This window comes from Phlebotomus papatasi, chromosome 1 (genome assembly GCF_024763615.1).
Source record: "Phlebotomus papatasi isolate M1 chromosome 1, Ppap_2.1, whole genome shotgun sequence".
NCBI lineage: Eukaryota > Metazoa > Arthropoda > Insecta > Diptera > Psychodidae > Phlebotomus > Phlebotomus papatasi.
In genome coordinates, this window is record NC_077222.1 from 96,092,115 (window position 1) to 96,115,801 (window position 23,687).

The 23,687-nt window shown below is 33.3% G+C and overlaps 1 protein-coding gene across 2 annotated transcripts in view; it reads left to right on the forward strand.

Annotated features, from left to right (window-relative positions):
* The first annotated feature begins 11,360 nt into the window (after positions 1–11,360).
* LOC129809894 (abl interactor 2) overlaps positions 11,361–23,687 on the forward strand; it is a 32,376-nt gene continuing 20,049 nt past the window's right edge. Inside the window, exons 1-5 of one of the 2 annotated variants that reach the window (XM_055860041.1) lie at positions 11,361–11,501; positions 11,674–11,836; positions 11,903–12,106; positions 12,171–12,537; positions 12,600–12,798. In XM_055860041.1, the coding sequence (XP_055716016.1) occupies positions 11,477–11,501; positions 11,674–11,836; positions 11,903–12,106; positions 12,171–12,537; positions 12,600–12,798 (958 nt within the window). In that variant the 5' untranslated portion in view covers positions 11,361–11,476. The remainder of the gene's footprint in view (positions 11,502–11,673; positions 11,837–11,902; positions 12,107–12,170; positions 12,538–12,599; positions 12,799–23,687) is intronic. The other variant, XM_055860040.1, reaches the window with a different exon arrangement.

Genomic DNA, 23,687 nt, shown 5'->3' on the forward strand with positions numbered 1-23,687 from the left:
AAATGCTCATTTTATTCTTAATAGAATTATGGTGATATTCCAATGAAAAATGAACATATTTTACCACTTTACTGTTCTCAAGTGCTTTCACTACATAATCGACATTCGGGTTTTCTCCTGTTGGTTCCTGTCACAAATTATTTGGTGGTTTTAAAACACAGCGAGGACTGGGAAAAGTCTGTCTCGACTACATGGCGATGATTGCAAAAAACAGTCGAGACAGGAATCAGTGCAAAGAAAAGTCGATAATGCAGAAGCACTTGAGAACAGTCAGGGGAAGTGGGGCACATTTGAATTGGGATATTTGAGGCGCTCGGAGCAAAAAAACTCTAAGTCGTATGCATTTCCCTATTAAAATAGCGTTTTTTTGCTCTGAGCTCCTCATTTGTCAAACTAGATTTTTTCTCCTATTTTTGAAACGAATTGAGGCTTATTTTAATGTAATTCAATTTCACAAATCAGCTAAATTATTATCACAATAAGGTCTAGTTTCATTTAAAAATAGGAGAACAATACTCAATTTTAAAGCTGCCCAAATTTAAAGGCGCCCCACTTCTCCCTAAAGTGTTAAAAAAAATGTTTAGGAGAAAGGTGTCCTCTGAAAAAGTGAACATGCTGTTTAGCACTTTACTGTTCTCAAGTTCTTCTACATTATCGACTTTTCTTTGCGTTAATTACTGTCTCGGATGTTTTTCCCAGTCTTCGCGGTGTTCTAAACTAAAACTACCAAACAGTCGTGATAGGAACCAACACAAAAAAAATCCATCATGTAGAAGCACTTGAGAACAGTAAATTGCTAAAAAACATTTTTATTTTTCATTGAAATAACACCATTATACGGGTTCTAGACATAAGGGGAAGTGGAGCATCTTTGAATTGGGGTACTTTTAAAATAAGACTTTTCCTCCTATTTTCAAATGGAACTGAACCTTACCATGACATATAATTATATATATAAATCACATAAATTACACAGTAAAAAATGTGTAAATTTTTTTTACTATAATAGTGCAAAATCGACCATTTTAGTTGTTTAATTAATAAATGTTTAAGAAATGCACAATAATTTGGTAATTTATTGTCACGTGATTGAAAATTACCACTATTATAGTTGAAAAATTTTCAACAACGTTGTTTAATTTGAAAATGTGTAGAATTTTAACACTATAATAGTGTGAAATTGGATAAATTAATTATTTAATTGCGATCTGTGCAAAATTTCTCACTTTTATAATCATAAAAATTTTTCAACAATGTTTCGTGATTTTAAACTGTTTGACAAATTCTAAAAATTACCACTATTATATATAGTATGTTTACAGTTTTTCACATTATTATAGTGTGAAAAAATACACAACTTTCTGGTATTTTTTGTCACATGATCAAAAATTAACAGTTTTATAGTTTGATCATAATTTTTTACACTATTATAGTGTGAAACCTTGTGTATTTCAACCAAAGTTGTTGAATTTTCACACAAAAGTTGTTGAATTTTTAAACAAAAGTTGTGTAAAAATTGTTGAATTTCTATTTAAGACATAATACTTCAGTCGAGATGTTTGTTATTGTGCAAAAGTCATATAGAACATCAAATATTTATATGCATAATAAGTATATCGTGAAGATCCCAGCATCGGATGTAATTATCTCGCATTAGGGAGGATCCCGAATACAGTAGAAAACATTGCAAATGTCCAAAAAGGCAAAAAAAAAAAAAAACTAAAGTAAACGAAATGAAATGAAAATTCAACAATTTTTGAGTTAACACACAAATATTCAACAATTTTTAAATTTAACAACTCCAAATTCAACAACTTGAAATTCAACAACTTTAAATTAAACAATTTTAAATTAAATATTTTTTTCCAAATTTAACACTGTAATAGTGGTGTGAAAGATTACAAACTATAATAGTGTTAATTTTTTTACTGTATATATATATATATATATATATATATATATATATATATATATATATATATATATAAATCACATCATGGAAAGGCTAAGTTTCTTTAAAAAAAAATAGGAGAAGAAAGATTTCAAAGCTACTGCAATTCTAAGATGCTCTATTTTTCCCTAGTACTCAATGGCTTAAGGGGATATGTGGATCATGAAGACTAAAAAACAGCATTTTTATTATTATATTAAATTTTATCAAGGGGTAACTCATGTTGAGAAAGCGGCTTCTGAAAGCCTTATCAATTGTCCGAGAAACGCTTCACGACACGAACCCCAAGAAATAAAAAAATGCATCGCGAAATCCGGGAAACTCACTCTTTGTATCGCGAAACCCAAGAAACCTAAGAATTGCATCGCAAAAACCGAGAAACCCAAGAACTGCATCGTAAAATTCGTGAAAACAGAACCCTTGTCAGAAAAAAAATGGGAATGGGTTACCAAAGTTGTGATGGGTATCAAAATTGTGATCGAAATTGTGATCTCTCAACCCGAAGATGCAACTCCTTGACTCAAAATAGCTTAGTCTTCTCATTGATTTACCTTTTCTTATAAGGAATAGGTCTTCAAATTTTATTTGACAATTGGTACAGAATAGGATACCAAAAGGTCATGATACGATTTCTTAAAGTGCCAATAGGTGCTCTTTTGATCCTAATCTTAAGAGATTATGCAACTCCGAGAGCAAGTGATTGCAGTGCACAATGCAATTGGTTAAGGTCGTGTAGCAAGTCAAGCAGAGCATGTGGCCTCTAATAGCTCAGATGGTAGAACACTCGTCTAGTTAACGAGAGGGGTTCCCAGTTCAATTCTGGGTGGAGGCAGGAATTTTTCCTATCTCTACTACGAAAAAAAACTGGATGATTTGAGTGTCTTGCTCTGATTGATGGTTCTCTATACATAAATACAATTAACATTGAACAAAAAATTCGCAAAATTCTCACTAATTATTTTCAATAAATTTATTCATTCATTGGCAACCGCTTATCCCTATCGAGGTCGGAGGCCTATAGAACACCTGCAGGTTAGCATCAGTTGATGATTTTTTACACTTAAAGAAGATGTTCGCAATTGATCACAAAGCCGTCAAGATCCAGAATTTGCTTCAGCCACCTTGTCCTAGGTCTGCCTTGAGATCGTGTTCTCCTCACAATTTGCATGCATAGCTTTATGTGGAATCTTTATTCGTTCACTTATTATTTTTAATGTAAATTAAACAATTATCTATTATTATGCTAGAAAAAATTACAGAAAATATGCTGTTTTTAATCTTTCTGAGCCATATGACCCCTTAACGGCAGCAATTTCTAAAAAAAAAAAAACAAAATATATTTATGTTAATATTACTTAGTTTTGTATACTTACGGTATGCGACTTTAATATAACTTAAAAAATCACAACAATTGCTCGTTGTTTAGAAGAATACCCAGCCAGACCGACCTGGGTTAAATTGGGCTAAACTTCTACTCCGAAGACCGCATTCGGAGGTCTGCAGTTTTTTCTTGTTCTAGGATCTAGGAGATTCTATAAATAATAAAAAGTACTTGAAATATTTTAAAGGTTTGCCTTTTTGAAATTAAAATGTTAATTTTAACTTTAACTAAATTCATTAAAGATAGAAGAATTAGAAGAAAAATAAGTTAAAGAGCTAAAAAATTTAATGTAGATCGGTTAATTGTCATTCTTAAACTGTTAATATTTAAAGCTTAAACCATTTGTAGAGAATGTAAAAATTAAATGATTTAAAAGTATAACAAAAAGAATTATTTTCTTATGATCCAATCTTCTTAAAATGCCCCCATAGGCTGTATCCTAAATAAACTTGATAGTGTTTCATTATAAGTTTACTCAACCAACTTTTATTTGCATAACTTTCTTCATATGAAAGCTTATGCAGATGAAAATGTAAGATAAAATTTAAAGGAGAATTTTGCTTAAACTGGTGAAAATTTGCTAAAGAATCTGTATGAAAATCTTTTAAACTTGCTCTACAAACAAGCAAAATGTGTTTTTGAATAATTTAATTTTCCTTAATTCTATTTTTTGAAGTGGTTAGAAACTTTTGATTTATTTTAGAGCTGGTTATGAGGAAATTGCTGACTGATAAAATCATGAACTGAGTGATTGAACTGAAATTGATTTAAATTTCATTTAATTTAAACGTGTTTAAAATTGTAGATGTATTGCCTTGGACTTGAGTTAAATCTAAACAACGGGATATTCTTAAAATAGGAGTTCCATTACTTTCAGCTCCACACAATTCTTGAATAAAAATAACTTGTGAATTACAGAATTGAAACTGAAAATAAATTTTTCAAAAAAAAAACATTAAAAAAAAATAAAAAGGAACTCTGCGAATATTAACAATACGGAAATATAACTGAGAGGAACATCCGAATGCATTAAAAATTTAGGGGAAACTGGGGTACCACCAAACACGGGGTAGCACTATACACTGCGATTTTTTAATCAGATACTCGACTTCAGAGAAGAAGACTTATAGAAATTTATACGCATTATAATTTAAATTATAGGTATTATAAATTTATAGGCCACAGAAGAAATGGTCGATATAGTCCAAGTAGTTTAGAACTAAAAATTAGTGTTTGGTGGTACCCCGTGTTAGGTGGTGCCCCAGTTTTTTCCCCTACACTTAATTTTGCTTTTTCAAAGCTATCACTCCCACTCCTGTCGTATTTAATTGAGAGTCACTGGAAAAGCTTGAAAACAAGAGTACCGGAAATGATTGAAACGTGCATAATTGCTTAAAACTGCATTTACTCAATGAATATGTAAAGAGACTGCTTCAAAGTGAATAAAAAATTTGAGAACAATTAAAATTTAAAAGCTCGAATTGGACAAAAATGCTTAATCTCCTTGTTTAAAAAATTATTGCTCTTTTAAATGATTTTTAAAATTTTAATGACAGAGGACTAACCTCATAAAAAACAGTTGAATATATCATGGTGTTTCATGTAATAATTGCTGATAATGAATATAATGTAACACCTGTTATACTCGACTTAACAATATTAACAATATTTTTGTATTCAATTGAATTACTCTACTTCTACATTAAGCAATCACCCTTATTTTGATTTATTTCTGAATATAAGATTAAGTTTTTCAACTCCAAGCAAGGTTTCATGACTCAAAATATATTTTAAGATTTTTCCACTCATATTCAAGAATTTCCAGAAATAGATAAAACTTTTTATCCCAAGGGAAACATTCCATAGAGGTAATATCTCGAGTTTCAGGGGCTCCAGGTGTTGTTTAGAAGTTGTTAGTACAGCAGTGATTTTCGTAAGTTGTTCAGTTGTTTCTTTCCTAGTTTGATTTAATTTAACACAAAAGAAAAGTTTTACTGAAAATTCAAACAATTATAAATTAATTATATCAAAGTACTTGCAACTCTCTGTCTAAAGGATAAAAAAATAATTAACAAAAATGTGCTGATTATGCTTCAATAAAAAAAAGAAAAATTAATTGAATTGGAAGTACGAATGGTGCTAATATCAACAATCCAGTAAGTCCCTAAAATTAAAAAAAATAATTTTTTTTTTGGATTGGAATTAAAATTTATAGGAGTATGTTGTGTGACAAGAACTACGCGTATTTTAAAAACTAAAAAAATGGAAAATTTTTTACATTAAAAATGTTATTATTCTTATTTTATATTTTATAGAAGACGTTTTTATTAACACAAAAAATTACAATACACAAATTTTTGATTAGAAATTAGAATTTACTCGTCACCATAATAATTTTTAATCGCTTATCTGATTTCTAATCGCTTAATCGGTTCATGATATCCAGTTTAGCAGCCCACGCCTGTCGATCCTCCGCCACTTCAGGAAGATATTCGGGGTCTATCTGATGCCGCTCCAAGGCAAGAATCTGAATTTGATGTAGGATGTAGGTGATTTAGCTACTTTAACCTCCTGCCTTGATGTCGAGGTCTTCTAATAATGGCTTGCATAGCTTCACTTAAGTTTTCACTAAAATATTTATGCCTTAGACACACTTACGACTTAAGCCGAGAGACGACTTAGTGGAAAATGATGGAAATATGGTTAAACCATTATTTCTAATATAATTACGCTAAGCCGTCGCTCGGCTAATCTTAAGGTCTGTCAAGGCTCTTACATGGCTCTAAATGCAAGATTAAAATTAATCTTAAGTGAAAGTTATTAAGTAATTATCCAAGCATTTAAAAAAAAAATCAAGTAAAAAACATCTTTTAAGAAAATAAGAAAGATCTAAAAAAAAACAGAAAGATCCAAAAAAATTATTTTCCTCGGTCATATAAAGTTATGTTTTGCTTTAGGGGAGACTGGGGCAAAAAGTAACAAAACAGATAATTTATTTTTTTACGAGCTACCTATGATCCACAGAAATTTCTAATTAGCGCAGTTTTATAGGAAATTTATCGCACTACAACTTTGTGAATGTCATTTTTCTCTACAGTAGAGTCTCTCAAATCTGAATATCTCAAATTCGAACGCCGTTTGGATTCAAAATGTCAATTGTGAGGTTATGTTAAAAAGTTCGTATTCTAGGTGAATGAAAATCATATTTATGTGCTTCTTCCTGAATGTTTACGTATATTATGATCGTATAAATTGAAAAGGAAGTATGTTACCACAAAAACTTGCGAGAAAGTACGGGAATTTGATTGAAAGTACAATTTAATCTCACACAAATTTCGTTAGTTTTGAAAAAATCGTTCGAATTTGGGAGGTGAGAAATGTCAAAAATACCCCCCGAGCGTTCGAATTTAGGAGACTCTACTGTATTTAGTAAGGAAATACATTTATCGAGCCGTTTTCTAAAAGGTAATTTTGTGACCATTCTCAAAAATGCTAGGGCAAATAGTATCAGGCATGGGGTAAAACTATCACATTTTGTTTCTCTTTATTACGGGCTCCCGTGAATTTAAAAAATAACTAGATAACATATTTTCATAGGAAATTTTTTGCTCTACAACACCTTTTGTAAAAGGACAGATAATCCTAACCGGCTTATGTAGGTGAGATTCTTAACGTGAGCTAACTCGGAGTGCATGCAAATTCGATTTGATGCTGAAGTAGGGAGACGCCATTCAGTTATCTTGAATAAAATTCGTGAAATTATACAAATTTTGTATTTAAACCAAAATATCAAGGATTTGGATGAACTGACAGAAAAGTGTTATATGGGTGAAATGTAGACCAGAATGTTCTCTATAATTTTTCCATAGAACATGATCTCATCGATTACTCAGAAGCCAAGATAATCGAGGTTTTTTGTTTCTTAACTCGTTTTTTCATCCATCAGAGTGCCCCAAGTAGTCATTTGTTGAACTTCAACTATATCAAAGAATTGTTGTATTCTGTGGGATTTTCCATTTAAAACCCTATTTTAAGTGTCTTGGTGGAGTAGAGGCAGTCAAATTGGCATCTGAGTGATTTCAAAGCGTTATTATGGGAAAAATCAATTTTTTCACACTTAAACGGCAAAATCGGAGTGATAGCGTAGTCTGAGCGGAAAATGATGTATGGACGAAATGTAGAGACAAATGTCCTCTACAATTATGTCGAAGCAATCATCAAAATCGGTTCAGCGACAGTCGAGATAATTGAGGTTATGTGATATTGAAATTCGTTTTTTGACTGTGGCGCCCCTGGTGTTGGTCCCACGAAGTTCAAATGTTCTAGAAAGTTGTAGTATTTGGTGAGATCTTTCGTTTAAGCCCTCATTCATCAAAATCGGTCACATAGAACCGGAGATATGATTTTTTAAATTTTGTGAACTTTGACCCCTCATATCTCCGGTTCTATTGAAACCACAGCGCACATACGCACCATTTTGGAAACGTCCTAGACTGGACTACGACATACTAAAATTTCATTAACTTGCACAATGCCGTTTTTGAGAAAAGTGACTTTGAATTTCGATGAATTTTGACGCTATCACAGCGCCACCTGTGGTGACTTTTTGAACTTCCATCTGAAAGTGCTCATCGAGACGAAACCAAAAAGGTAAAATTTATGTCGATATGTTAATTAGAACCGGAGATAGAGGCCGGTCAATGTTCGAACTTTGACCCCTTATAGCTCGGGTCAGGGGTTATGGATCGACTTAAGGTTTTTTTTGTTTGATAGGTATAATCAACGGCTACAACATACTAAAATTTCAGCCCGATCGCATAAGGAATTTTTGAGTTATTTAACTTTTAAGATTTAAAAATTTTCTTTTTAATAATAGCGCCCCTAGCGGTGGTTTTATGAACTTGTGATGTTAGAAGAGGAAGTGGCATTTCACGAGAGCTTTCCAAAAAGCCCTCATTTTTTAAATTCTGACAATTAGAACCGGAGTTATGGCCATTTTAAGAAAATTTTTTTGGACCCTTATAGCTCGGGTCAGGGGGGTCGGGGGACCTTAAGTTTGGTATTGATGGAAAGCTCTAAGGCCCAGCTATAACATACTAAAATTTGAGCCCGCTCGATGCCATAGGGCCGGAGCTATTGAGAAAACAAAAAAAGGGGGGTCTTCAAAATGGCGGAAGGAGGGGTGGGGGGTGGGGGGTCAATGCACCATGTTGCAATTTTCATACGATATTTAACCTTTGCCGAAAACCGCAAGTCGATATCTTTTTTAGTTTAGGAGCTATTAAGCTCCAAAGAGCGGCCGGACGGCCGGCCGGCCGGCCGGGAACGTAACTTAGCCCCATATATTCGTGATCAGGAAGTGGCGAAACACATTTTGGCCAAGTTTGAGCGCGATCGGAGGACATGAAATTTTGTTAGGATTATAGTAGGTGAGATTGTTAAGAATCTCACCTAATAGAGTTCACTCTATCTGAACGATTAAAGCGATTTTAAAGTTGCTTTTCAAAGGCTATTTTTGGCAAGGAAATTCTATTCAACACCATTCTGAAAAAGCGAAAATGGCGAATTGGGCGAGATACAACGAAATTTGCCGAAGACTTGCCGAGTAAATGTCACTAAAGTGCAAAATAAAAACAAAACAAAAAATAATGGAAAGAAGATGTATTGTGTTCTTTTTAAAATAAATATACAGTAGAGTCCCGCTATAGGCCATCGCTCTATAGTCCACAATTTATCGACCGTAATGAGCTTTGCTGTATTTTTTTAAAATAATAAATGATTTGTGAACTAAACTATTTAAATTATTATAATGCCATATTTGCAAACCTTAATGTTTTCTCATACGCTGAATAATAGAATAAGGAACTTTCAAACTTCTGGAAATACGGAAAAACACACACGAGACTACAAATCGCTTAACCAATGCAAAATAAGCGCTGCGACACATGACAATGACGTTTCTTTTCGCCGCGAGACATCAGAATGGTTCGTTTTTTGCTATTTTCTGTTCAATACATTTTTTGATACTTTTTACCCCAAGTGGTCATTTTTAATAAAAGGATTTCTAGAGAAAAGAATCTTTAGAAATTGCTAAAATGCATAGCAGCTTCTTATTCAAAGAATCCAAATCATTCAGGAAATATTCACCAGTGCATCAATTTTGGAAAAGAAGTACAGTAGAGTCTCGCTATAGGCCATCGCTCTATAGTCCACAATTTATCGACCGTTGATTTCAAAACACTGATTTTAAGTTAGGTTATGTTTTTTAGTATGCGACGTGCATAATTATCTTAATATTTTTGGCAAATTTTATTAAGTAGTTGTGATAATTGTGATCCACAATGAAGAGAGCAAGGACAAGTACCACAATCGCAAAGAAAGTGGAAGCCGTCGAGCAATTTCAATACTAAAAATCGTTGATAATTTTAAAAAAAATACATGGACTATAGTGCGACCCAAGTGTCAAATTTGAAACCAAATATGGACTATAGCGAGACTCTACTGTATAGGTAAAAATTGATATCTTCTGCAGAGAAAATATTTCAAAAATAGAACTAAAAATTTCAATATTTTTTTATTTTATAAATTCCTTGTTGGAATTCTAAGAAACTTACGACATTGAAGAAGGTCTATGGAGGCTATCTATGGAAAAAATTTGAAGCTGCTATCTCTTTTGTCTTGGAAGATATTGAATTATGAAATTTTCGATTTGTGACTTTTTACCCCAATCTCCCCTACAGTGATTATTTTAATTTTGAGAAAAAAGTCGAAAAAATATATATGAAAAGTAGCACATATTTCTTTATTCGAGTATTTGTTCCGTAAATATTCTTACAACTTAACTCTTTCGTCTCCTTTGGGACTCTGGGTACCCATGGAAAAAATAATTTTTTTAGACTATTTAGAATCGATGAAATTCCGATTCTTGTGGATGATTACAAACTATAAGGATGTCCAAATCTAGGATATTTTTTGCAGGATCCCAATTAACTCCTGAGCTAAGATATTCTTGATCAAAAATCGTGAATTTTCGATTTTCTGCTTCCTTGCAGATATTGTGACTTTTTTGATATTTCTAGACCAGAATAAGGAAAAACCTCTGGGGGCCAATAAGTATGATAACTAACAATTACAGATTACATAAATTCGAAAACTAATTTTTTCTTAAATGTTCAAAAAACTTGTTCAAACTTGATGGGAATTCTCGTCCGCAAGAATCTTGAGGTCAAATGTAAGGTTATCCCGCCAATGCCCGCCATTTGCTTTTTGACACCAACCTTGTAAGAAAATTCAAGCGGGAGCGAAATTTTTGTCAATATGGCCGATAATTTTGACATTTGGCAGCGAAGGAGATTGCTTTCGGGGAAGTTTTTCCTATTCTTCCAGATTTTGGTGAATTGTGATTGTCCAGGAAGTGTTTTTTTGGCTCTTGAGAAAAGCTTAATGTGTCTGCAATAACATCCTGTTGAGAGAAATGTGTGTTAAAGTGTTATTCTGTGAAATATTTTGAGGAATCTGTTGGCAAGCAGGAGCTGGGTGTCCTTTTTAGCACTTCCTGGACATCCCACAAGATACTGATCAATAATTCTTCTTGTTTTAGTGGTCAACATTGTAAAGGAGTCATTTGACATGCAAAAATAATTCACAAAATTGATATTATTGGCTTTTGGAAAATTGAAGTTTGTCCAAGTTTGTATCCTTTGCGTTCTTTAGGGGACGAGAGTTCCCATGAGTTTTCCAATTTCCCAGAGGCGGAGAAAATTCTTTCTCTACAAAAGTATCATATTTGACCACTAAGACTTACAATAAAGTGAGTTTTACTGAAAATCGTTCGCTGGATATGTTGTGGTCCGGAAAGAGTTAAAATCTGAAAATCAGTATAAAAAATCGAGTTAATCCTCTGTTATTTAAATGAGCGACAGCTTGAAAAATATTCAACGTTTTTTGGAGGGAAAATACAAATTCAAAAGCAGAGACGCAGCCAAATCTATGTTATCCCCGGTCTGTGGAATCGGCTGCGTATAAAGCGAATAAAACATAGAATGTCAAATAGTGTGTCATTTTTTGGTTTAGGGGAGCGATGTTTTTAGTTTTCTCAAAATTTTGCAATTATTCCTCAAATTATCCCCCCAGTTTTATGTATTATGAATAGATACTCATACAACACAGGTGAGTGAATGGAAATTAAGTGGTTAATGAGGGTTTTTCATGTGAAAAGGCAGGGTTTTTGTGTGGCACCTCAATTGGCCTCTTCCGCACCCATTTATCAATTATTATTCCCCGGAGAATGGGGATTAAAGTATGCGCTTGATGGTCAATTTGTTTTTCCCCTTCTGGACAGATTCTACGTATCAGGAGCACCAGAGTGTTATGGGAAGTGAGAACATAATGGATGAACTGGCATCGTTGATTCGCACAGACATTCCGGAAGGACGTCAGAACCTGAAGGAGAGTTTCACAAATCTCGAGAGAGTAGCTGAATATTGTGAGGACACGTACTACAGGTGAATTGAGGGGCTTCTTGGGGGAGTTATTTTTGAAGTTTGTAATCCAATTGATTGGCTTTTTAGGTCAGAGAACAAGAAGGCTGCTCTCGAAGAGACGAAGAACTACACGACTCAGTCTCTGGCCAGTGTTGCATATCAAATCAATACACTGGCCTACAATTACCTCCAATTGCTGGATCTGCAAGCGCAACAATTAGCTGAAATGGAATCACAAATGAATCACATTGCACAAACTGTCACTATTCACAAGGAAAAGGTGGCCAGGAGGTAATTCGGGATTAAGGAAGGATCTCTGGGAAGGATTTTTATTTGTGGCGCTTTTTTTTTGCAGGGAAATTGGGGTACTAACGGCCAATAAAGTTAATGCTCGTCAGTACAAAATTGTAGCTCCTATGAATCCCGAGAAACCTATTAAGTACGTCCGGAAGCAGATTGATTACTCGCTGCTGGACGAAGTTGGCCATGGAGTTGCTTCAGCTCATGCTGCCATGAAGCAGAAGCACCGTGGTTCCAGCCAGAGTTCCATCCAGTCTGTCGGGGTTACTTCTGTGGGACCTCCGCCAACCACGAAGCCCCCGACGCCTCCGCAAATGTCCCGGGGGAACACTGGGACCCTCGGGAAGTCAGCCGGAAGCACTGGGACTCTTGGAAAGGGTTCTCGTGAGTACAGAACGCCTCCGGTTGTCGTTCCTCCTCAGGTAATCCGCTCAAAACGATCAGGAATCCTCCGGAAATTAACCATTCCATTCCTCAATTCCAGGTTCCGTCTCATTACGCTCCCAATTACCCAGTAGGTCATCCCAGAAGGGCTCCCACAGAACGTGGACCCGGCTACAGTGCCCTGCCAATGCCACCGAGTCAGCAAATTGCCACGCACATTCATGCTCCGCAAATCGGGATGGTCCATCCAATGCCAGCTCCTCCGTCTTCGGTGTTTGACAACAGGGACAGCATGCCACGTAAGTACCCTGACTCATGGCCATATTTCATGGGATTTTCAGCTTCTCGAGATTCCTATCGATTCACCACAAATTTTCCCCTCCAATTGCTCGTTTGCATGCGAAAAGCCGCTAACGCGGAAGCTTATCGCACATTTGAATACTTGAATCATTATCGGGAGGGGCGCTCAGTGGGATGTTTGAGGAATTTTCCCCACATACCGCAATGTCTGATGGATTTAGACAAGATCTTGTGGGCAGAAAATGGTATTCATGTAATTTACACAGTGGAATTCTCGGAAATTACATTCTTTTTAGTCATTCTAAAATAGATTTTTCAATTTTCTCAAGATTTATTGGCAATTTAATTGGCTTCATTGAGTTTCAAAAAGAAATCTACCCACTTGATTTTACTTGATTTAGGGTAAGTGTGCCAAATTCCGGCCAGTTTTCAATTTCAGACATCTTTTTTGTTCCTCGAATTTCCATGAACTTTTAGATTTTATGTACTCTAGAGATTATACAATGCAAAAGAATAACAAAAAATGTAGCTTAGACGAACGAGATAGCGTGAAAAAGATATTAAAGGAATTCCCGAAGGGCAAGGAACTATGAAATTGAAGGTGGCCGAAATAGGGCGCCAAGGCTATGTCTATATTTTTATTCATTTTAAAATGTTTTAAGAATGATTTTAGAGTAAATAAATATGATAAACTCTTCACAAGGTTTCAAGCAACATCCTTTCAGAAGAAAGAATAAAAAAAATCAATTTGAATTTAAAATATTGCATTTCAAACGTGAGACTTTGACGCTTACATGCAACTATGCCGAAATTTGGCACACTTACCCTACTGTGATTTTTTTAAAAATAAAATTAGGGTTGAAGCACATTGACCGGCAAAGGTCAAAACCTGGATTAGTAGAGACACACACCAGTTACAAAACTTACACACAATAAATTTACAATTTCAAAAGTGGAAAGGGAAAATCTCTCTCGTTCAATTTTTTAGTACCAGTGCAAACAGACGTAATTCCCACGAAATATTTTATTCCGAACGGGAAATTCGGATGTAAATTTCCATATTGAACTGTCAAATTTTTACCATCTGCTCTATGCGCCTCTGGTGGACTTCAAAGGTAGTTTATATGGTTCGTTCTGGCTATAACTGTTCAGTGAACTTTGACAGCTCTTCTATTAAATTCTTTACATTTTTTAATAATGGGACTGAAAAGAAAATGTTTTGAATCCAGCTGATTTTATTTAATTCAATCCACAAATCCTAATATTTTTTCCACATTTTTCAAAATTTACTACAATATTATTATTCGTTTTCAAATTTGTTTTCAAAATCATTTTTTCAATCATTATATTAGATCTTATTACAAGTGTTTTTCATATATTATTTGCTCAAAACCAGTTCAAAATAAATTTTCGGAATTTTCCGGAAGCAAAAAGCTATCTCGAGGGAGATCGCTCTTTGCCCCGAAGACCATTTCATAAAATTAAACACTTCACTCTCCAACGAAAAATCACCATTTGCAATTCAAAATATTTGAACGCTTTCGGGCACTTTCTTGCACTTTTGCAGAGCGCGCTAGTATAGCAAATTTACCACTTGCTCGTGGGAATTCCGTCTGTTTGCACGGTACAAGACTGTTCTCAAGTGCACCTGCATTATCGACTTTTGTTTGTGTTGGTTCCTGTCACGACTAATTGGTGATTTTGGAACATGACGAGGAGTGAGGAAAACAGTGAAGGCAGGAACCAACACAAAGAAAAGTCGATAATGCAGAAGCACTTGAGAGCAGTAAAGTGCTAATGAAAACTCTTCATTTTTCATTGGAATAACACCTAAATTAATTTTGTTCAAGACACAAGGAATCAGAGAGACCATAATAAGGAAATTATTCAAGGTAGTGCAGACAATTACCTTTTTTTGGTATGAATCTGGGCCATCTGGGCTCACTGTAATTGTCGCCTATATTTTAAGAAAATACTAAAAGAACCTGGGGCAAAATGTGATAAAACAAATAAGGAAAATCAGCTTATTGTAGGTGATATTTTTAACGTGAAAAAAAAAAGTTTCTTAACGTAAAAAATGAAAAGAGGAATCTTTCTCCTGGACCTTTTTTGTAGTACATGACTGTTCTCAAGTGGTTGAACAAAATCTGCTTTTATTTTGTTGATTCCTGTCACGAATTTTTTGCGATTTTGGAACACGACGAGGTCTGGAGAAAATAGTTGATACAGGAACCAACACAAAGAAAAGTCGATAATACAGAAGCACTTGAGAACAGTAAAGTGCTAATGAAAAGTCTTCATTTTGCATTGGAATAACAACATCACTTATATTCATACACAATTTTCTTTGCAATGAATTAGTAAAAGACACATGGAATTAGAGAGACCGTAATAAAGAAATTATTCAAAGTAGTGCGGACAATTACCTTTTTTTTGGTATGAATCTGGGCCATCTGGGCTTACTGTAATTGTCACTTATATTTTAAGATAATACTAGAAAAATCCGGGGCAAAATATGACAAAACAAATAAGGAAAGGCTAATAAAAGCTAGTGATAAACCTAAATCAGCGTATAATAGGTGAGATTCTTAACGTGAACCAACTGGAAAATGAAACTTTGGATTTGAGATTGATGTTGCGGGATACAATGCAGAAGTTACAAATTATGAAATAATATTGCAATTCCCATGAAAAGGGGAAATATTTCTCCTGAACTTTTTTTTTTAGCACAAAACTGTTCTCAAGTGCTTTTACAAAATCGACATTTCTTTGCGTTTGTTCTTGTTACGACTTTTTCGCTTTTTTTTTTTTAAAGACGAGGACTGAGGAAAATAGTCATGACAGGTACCAACACAAAGAAAAGTCGATAATGCAGAAACACTTGAAAAAAGTGAAGAAACACTTCCGTTAAAAAAAATCATGTACAGAAGAAAGATTTCCTCTTTTAATTTATCATTGAAATAGCACATAGGGGAAAGTACTCTCCTTTCGAACGTTCATGCCTTCGAATAATGTGTGTTTTCTTTTATTTTTCCTAAGAGACTTATACATTTTTATTAATTTATTAGTTATCTCATCGTCAATTATTAATAATTACGTGATAATTATGTATAAATGTCTTAGGGAAGATAAAAGAAATTCACATTATTCGAAGGCAGGAACGTTCGAAGGAAGAGTACTTTCCCCTAATTGTTGATTTTTGTAAACTTTGTCTTTGGAAATCATGTCTTTCATACATTTTGCACAAGTATCGGAAATTTTACACAAGCATATTTTATAACTTCCAAAAAATTTCCCTTTTCTCAGAAAATGTCCTTTTGCCCCAACGGGAGATACTGACAACTTCCCAAAACACAGAAAATTTTCCTTTGCCCCAAAGAACGAAACTAAAAACTTTCCAAAACACAGAAAATTTCCCGTTGCTCCAAAGAACGAAACTAAAAACTAAAAAAACACCGTAGTAATTTCATTATTTTATTTTACAAAATATACTTGTGTAAAATATACATATGAAAGACAAGATTTCCTAAGACAAAGTATCCAAAAAAAACAAAAATTACCGAAGATAAAGATTCCAAAAACAAACTGAGAAAAACAAAATTGTATAAAACAAAATGGAAAAAACAATGATTCTGCAAACCAATTTTAAGTATCATGGTCGAGTTGTGTAGAGTTGACCTATGAAGTTCAAATGATTTAGAAAGTTTTAGCATTTTGCGGGACCTTTAATTTGCTCTCTTAGGCGGTCTCAGCCTAAAGGTTTAGCCCAGTTCCCGAAGGTCTCAAAATCCTAAATGGCAGAGCAATTTTATTACTTTTTGAGAGCCTAACCGTGCTATCACACTAGGATTTTTTTTTTAAATTTGTAAATTCAATTTAATTTTCAGATGAATGGTTCCTATGCGTTATTTTGCATTAAAAATCTATTGAATTGATAGACTTTTCGCTTATTTATCGATATAAACTAATACTACTTGGCCTCCAAAATATGTTTAAACATGCTAAAATATCATAAATTTGGTTGCTCAATTAAATTTAAATTCAGCAAATTAAAATGTTAAAATTACTGACAATTTCAATTTTACTGCAGGTTAACAAGTATCTTTTTGAACCAAATTGTTCTTATTAAATTTATTCACTCGTAATTAGTTATTATTTGTGGCAAAAAAATAAGTAAAGTGATTAGTGATAAACTTGTACGGTAGTGAAGCTTCATAGTATCGAGAGTAATTTGGTGAGCTCCTTCAAAGCCATTCGAAAGAAATTATGGTGCCAAGAAATCTTCTGTTTGTATGACTTCACACAGATTTTCATAGAGTTGCTTCACGAGCTCCTTTGGCTACGACTCTTTCTTTTGGCTTTGAGGATCCTTTTGAATAACAGATAAGTGACATGTTGTAAGACATTTTATTAAGTTCTATTACACATTTTCAGGATTCATTCACAATCAAAAGTTTCGCGTAACTATTTAAAATTGAGCAAATTTCATGCAAAATGTGTCCTGACTGTGAGAATTTTCAAGTAAACTCTAGAAATCTTATAATGCTCAATTGGCTCAATTGAATTTAAAATTAAATTGTGCAAATCCTAGTGTGATAGCACCGTAATATGTTTTTTATCTTTAATAATTCAATCCAAAGTTAATTTTTTTCCAAAAAATCTTGATTGACAAAAAATTAGAGCAGTTAAGCCATATGGCTAAGCCTTAGCTCTCCTCAAAATCGATCAAATAGAACTGGAGATATGACCTTTTGAATTTCGTGAACTTGGACCCCTCATATCTCCGGTTCTCTTGTAACCATAGTGAATCCACGCAACTTTTTGGAAACTTCATAGCCTAGGATATACAACAGTCTAAAATTTGACGAACTTGCACAATAATGGCGCTAAAATTAGTTTGAACTTTCACACTATCGCAGCGTCACCTGTGGTTACTTTTAACTAAAGATTCTTTATATAACCTTCCATCTGAAAGAGTGCTCATCGAGACGAAAACACTTTCCAAAATTTATGTTAAAATGTTAATTAGAACCGGAGTTATAGACCGGGTAATTTTTGAAGTTTGACCTTTTATAGCTCTAGTGGTGAATTTTTAAACTGTCACTTGAAATACACATGAAATAAAGACAAATACATAAACAAAAATTTAGATAAAAATAATGTTAATTAGAATCCGAGATATAGGCTGGACAATTTTTGAATTTTGACCCCTTATTTTTAGTTTAGGCCAGCGGTATCCGAATGATCCATGCCATAATAGCGCTCCTAGCGTTTCCGAACTTCCGATGTTGAAAGAAGGTGTAATATTTCACGAGATTTTCCTAAATTACCCTCTATGATTGAATTTTGGCAATTAGAACTGGAAAGGCGTTTAGAACATAGTAACTCTTATAGATAGGTTTATGCCGAAATTAGACACTTTCTGATCCTCCAGAATACTTAGCTCGGAAAATTTAACGGTAAAATATCAGTTCAAACTGATCAAAATTATTCCAATTAACAAGGTTACAATGATGATCAGGGAGTAGGAAAATGCTTGAGTCAAAGTTTGGGACCGATCAGAGAACATGAGATTTGTTTTGGATTACAGAAGATGGGATTGTTAAGAATTTCACCTAATAAAACGTCATCTATCAATCCAGTAAATATTTTCTTTTACAATTTTGAGATTTTCTCGGAGAAACATTTATTTATGAGATGAGAATAAAAAAGTATAAGAATAATCCAACAGAAACGTGAAGTATGGAAGTGACAGTAATTGGAAAAGTCGAATTGCGAATCTTGTGCTTTTCACAGAATTTACGGTAAGCCGTAAGGCGGTTCGAGGAAATGGAAATAATATTGGAAAATGTGACTAAGGCTGGTATGCACAGTAACAGCTGATTTATTAGGCTTATTTATTAATTAATCAGAAAACCTATGCACAAACATAGAAAATGACGTACCGAAAGCTCTGTTAATAAATCAGTTGGTTTCCCCTATCCACCGCCCGAGGGCAGGACTAACGCTGAGAAAAACTTGAGAGGTGTTTCAATTTAAAGAATTCTGTACATTTTGAAGCATTCAAGATTTTATTTTTTAGGTTCATTTTAGGTCTTTTCACTGTGAGATGTTGAAAATCTTAGTAATGATGTATGAACATTTGTTTTCTTTGTGGATTTCGCAAAAATAGTGTTATTTATTTGTAAAAGAAAATGTGTATTCTTTTTTTGTAATACATGACCCCTCTGGAATTTTCTACACTAATATTTGATAAAAAAAGTAATGAATAGTCAGAAAATATTATAGAGCAAGATCAGAATAAACGCAGAATTTGAAAATATTGATAAATTAATTGAAAGAATTGTTAAATCTTTGGGTAGATAAAAATCAGTGTGTAATGCTCAAAAGAAAAACAAAATTGAAAAAATAGAGGCGAAAACAGACGAAAATTTATAAAAATTATAATAAATATAATTTATAAGTAGAAATCTATCCATTATTCCTCAAATGAAGTCAATGTGTTCACTAAATCTTTAAAAACAAAACTGTTAAAATCAAACCCCTTTTGGAATATGTAAAATTTAATGACAATGCCTCCTTTTCCTCACAGTCCCAGCTTAATTTCACTTGATTTAAAAAAAAAATGAAAATTTTTAAAGTGTCTCATCAAAAATGTTTTACTTGATTTTAAGGTAATCACCTGTAAAATTGTATAAGACCACATAAATCGCAATTTATTTCATGAAATATATCAATTCCTAATGTTTTTTCTACTTAATTTGACGATAATAAGTCTAACAAGCTCCTCTCGGGGAGCATGTTTATAAATCAAAAATTTTATTAGTTAATAATATGTTAAGTACTGTGCATAGGAACACTTATTAATTTAAAATTAAGCTTTCAACGGCCATTTTAATAAGAAACTTATTTATAAATAAGTAAGCTGGTTACTGTGCATAGCTTTTCTTATTCATTAACGAATTAATAAGTCAACTGGTTACTGTGCATACCCCCCTAAAACCATTATAATTACTCTAAAATATCCTCGACTCTGATGTGAATTTGCAGGTTTTAATTTTCCTCCTAAAAGTTTCTGGTCATTAAAGTGTATGTTTGTCATTGTAATATAATTTATCAATAGAATTGAGCACTACACGATAGAGTTCAACTCATCACACTTTTTGCAATTTCCATTTTGGGCTATCAACAGTAATTGACCTAAATGCAACAAATGAAGTTTTTTATTTCGCCTGTCACTCGCAGAATAATTTCATTTAGAAAAAAAGGGAACATTTATTTGGTAATTGATACTTTTTCAATTTGAAAGAATTTAACAAATAACCATAAAATTGTAAAGCAATTAATTTGAAATGTTTTTTATGCCTTTTTCAATTGCATTAAATCAGTTACAATTTATTGTTTTCCATCTAATTTTTTTTAACACATTTATCAGCCTGTACCACTTAATTTTAGTGAAAGCAATGCGGAATTTAAACAGATAAAAAAGTAGTAATTAATAAAAATTTCATTTTCTCTTTTGTAGGAGTATCTTCAACTGAAGATCATTTTTAATGCAAAATTTTATCAATCACAAATATTCATTTATTTACTCTTTTTTTAATTGCTTTGACACGCTAAATATTTCATGTATTTTTTCAAAAGACCATATTAAAATTTATTTATCTAAAGAAGCTTTTTATTATGCTGAAGACTTCTTCGAATGCTCGAATTCATTAAGTTAATAAATGCTATTGATTTCGTCGAGAGACGTGATACCATACGTGTCTTAATCCATTTCACTATTTTGCATACAGAGGGGTTGAACTGATAAACAAAATGATATAAAATTGTTGCTTTTTTAATGTCATCTGCAGCTGCATATGCTCTCTCCAAAAACAATTTTTGTTCAGGTATCGTTTAATAAGTTTTGGCCAATTAATGTTAACGTTTTTGAATTTTTGCAATAATGTTGAATATGAGAAGATTGCACATCATTAGTGAAAACATCACTGAACTAATTCTATTTTAAGCTGGGATCCTTAAAGATAAACCCCAATCGTCATTAAGATTTGTACGACGACAGAAAGTCACTGGAATTTGAAAAAAAATCTTTTCAAACCTTTTTTATTTCTCATAAATTCTAAGGAACATTGAGTGAAATTTTGGGATAACATTTGGTTATTTATAAGAGCACTTACCTTCACTCAAGAGGAAATAAAAGCGTAGTAATTGTGCTGCTTGAGTTTCATAGTTTCGCTGTTTGTCCGTTTGTCCGGCCATTTAGATTACCTTAAGAACATCTGAATAGGATGTACAGAGGATGCAACCAAATTGAGGAGACGGTTACTTATCATGTGTGCTACTGTCCCAGTTTTATATAACATCAGACGGGTGCTGTTGGGTAAAGTGGTGCTGTCTGATGAAGATTTATCAAGATTAAAACCGCCCTGATTAATGGAGTTTATCCGAAAAACGGGCTGGCTTGAACCATCTTGCCCTTAATAGGGGTTAAGGGCGAGACCAAACAAATACTGCAAGCAACCGCCCCCACTGTAATCTATAATCTGTCCGGCCGTTACCACGCGTAGAGGCCAAAAGGTTAGAGATAGAGACTTTCCAATTTCGGTAAACTCCCCCTCAATTATATACCATCAGATTTATCGCGAAAATTTGTCGTGAATCTGCTATAAACTGAACAAATGGTAAAAATAACTAATAAAGTTTTTTTTTCTTGAAATGCAACACTCACTAGAATTAAAAAGTAGCGAGATTGAAAATGAACCAATTGAGTAAAAAGTTTACTGCAGTATCTCCTTACAAAATTAGGTTACTAAAAAAGGATGATTAGAGTATCATTGGAAAAAAGGGAAGTCTATAAATAGTCGATTGTTTGCAAAGTTTTCAGATCTGACTCCAATTCTTTCTCAATGATAAAATCGAGAGGTTCATTGCAAAAGAGGATCCCATTCTGCACCCTTACCCTTAAAACAATGCGTCGGGTCAGTATATACTTCCATAATCCTAATTTGTCATTTTCATTCGCCATTTTGAGTAACTATCAAAATCTATAATTTATCCGATTGGAGTGAAATTTTAGTATATCGTCAGTTAAATCAGCATTTGTCATAACTTCCTTTTGACAACTTTTCAGGAGACGAAATTTTCAGTTCAATATTATTTTTCTTAAAAATGAGCCCCGAATGCGATACTTTTGAGTCAAAATAATAAAAGTGGCACTAATAAACTGTAAGTTAACTCGAGAAAATCTTTATAAAATTATTTAAAAGCTGAGATATTGAGAAATATGTTAGAAGAAACACAATAATATATTGTCGTAACTTCCATCGTTTATAAAGCCGTGACTTCCAATGTATGTATGAAGATTCTGGAAGTTTTACAATTTTCTAAAATGCATTATATCAATTTGAACTATTCTAGTGATAATAAGCGCCTTTATTTGACTAAATTAGTCAATAATACTGTTATCCCTGTCCCTAGAAGCTTTTATTTCATAAGTTTTATTGAATAAATTTTGTGCGCCACGTCGCTTGTTTTGTTTTGAATTAATGACAGATGGGTAGGGATTTTTTCTCACTTTTTTCTCGCAAATATTGAATTAAAATGATTTCATGTTACAATATTCGCACTGTCTTTGGATATTTGGAAGAGTTTATAAACGTTTTATTGAGAAATATTGCAATTTTGCTGCAAATTACAAGCCACGCAAGTGAGCAAAAGAAGTTACGGCAAATGTTGATTAGAGAAAATTTTGTATGGAAATTTGCCGTAACTTCCCCAAAAATGGAAGTTACGACAAATTCTGATAATTTTTTCTTAATTAAGGGCACTTACGATAATTTTTATTTAAAATAATTTTTTTTTGGGCTTATAAAAGTTTCTTTTTCACGAGTGCGTTTAATAAACAAAATTATGCTGATTCCAAATATGTATATATCTCAAAATCGCAAAAATGAAGTTACGATAAATGCTGATTTAACTGACGATACGTCAAGGCCTTTTCAGAACGTATCTATGTTCCGGTTTAGGTCAAGTAATTATAGAGGCTCAAACTTTCAAATTTAGAAATATTCATAATTTCGCAATCTTAGTCATCTTATCGGTTATCTAAAGCTTAAACAAGATGTATTGATAAATACTTAATTGAGATCTTTATTTTCGACTCACTCCAAGTCTTTTACATACATTTAGAATTAGATAATAGTTAAAATACTCGGAGTGAATCTATAAGTTGAAATGCAAGCGCAATTGGTAAAAGTCAGGCAGAATACTTGGTAAGAACGGATGCCCCCATAGCTCAGTGGTCAGTGGTCGAACAGTTGCCTAAACGAAAGGTCCTCAGTTCAAGTTCGAGTGGAGGCAGGAATTTTTTCTATCTTTTAGATGAGGAGTGGCTAAAACGGCTAAAACCAATAACATGCTGTTACAAGCAATAGCATCAGTTTTCTCCTCGTTTGTTTGTTGAATTTTTATAACTTAAAGATAACGCTGCTGTCCTTTTGGTGATTGTTTCAATAAAGGTAGTGGAGCATTGTTCTGTGTTCATGAGGATGTTCAAATTTTTGGACTTGGAGCACTTGTTTCTAGATAAATACGTGACCATGAACTATATCGAATTAATATAATATTCTGAAAAGGCATTGACATTATTTGCAACTATATAGTCAACTATATACAACTATATCAGCTCGATCGGTTGAGTTTTAGGTTTTGACAGTTAGTCAAAATGGCGGATAGGCACGTCAAATTAAGATAGCGAATATATTATCTTGTAGATCTCGAGAATCTTATATTAAGTTCACCTTCGAAAACCTAAAGTGAATATCTCTCACCGTTTGGCGCTTAAAAAAGACTTAAAAAAGCATAAGAAAAACGTAACGTAACTTTA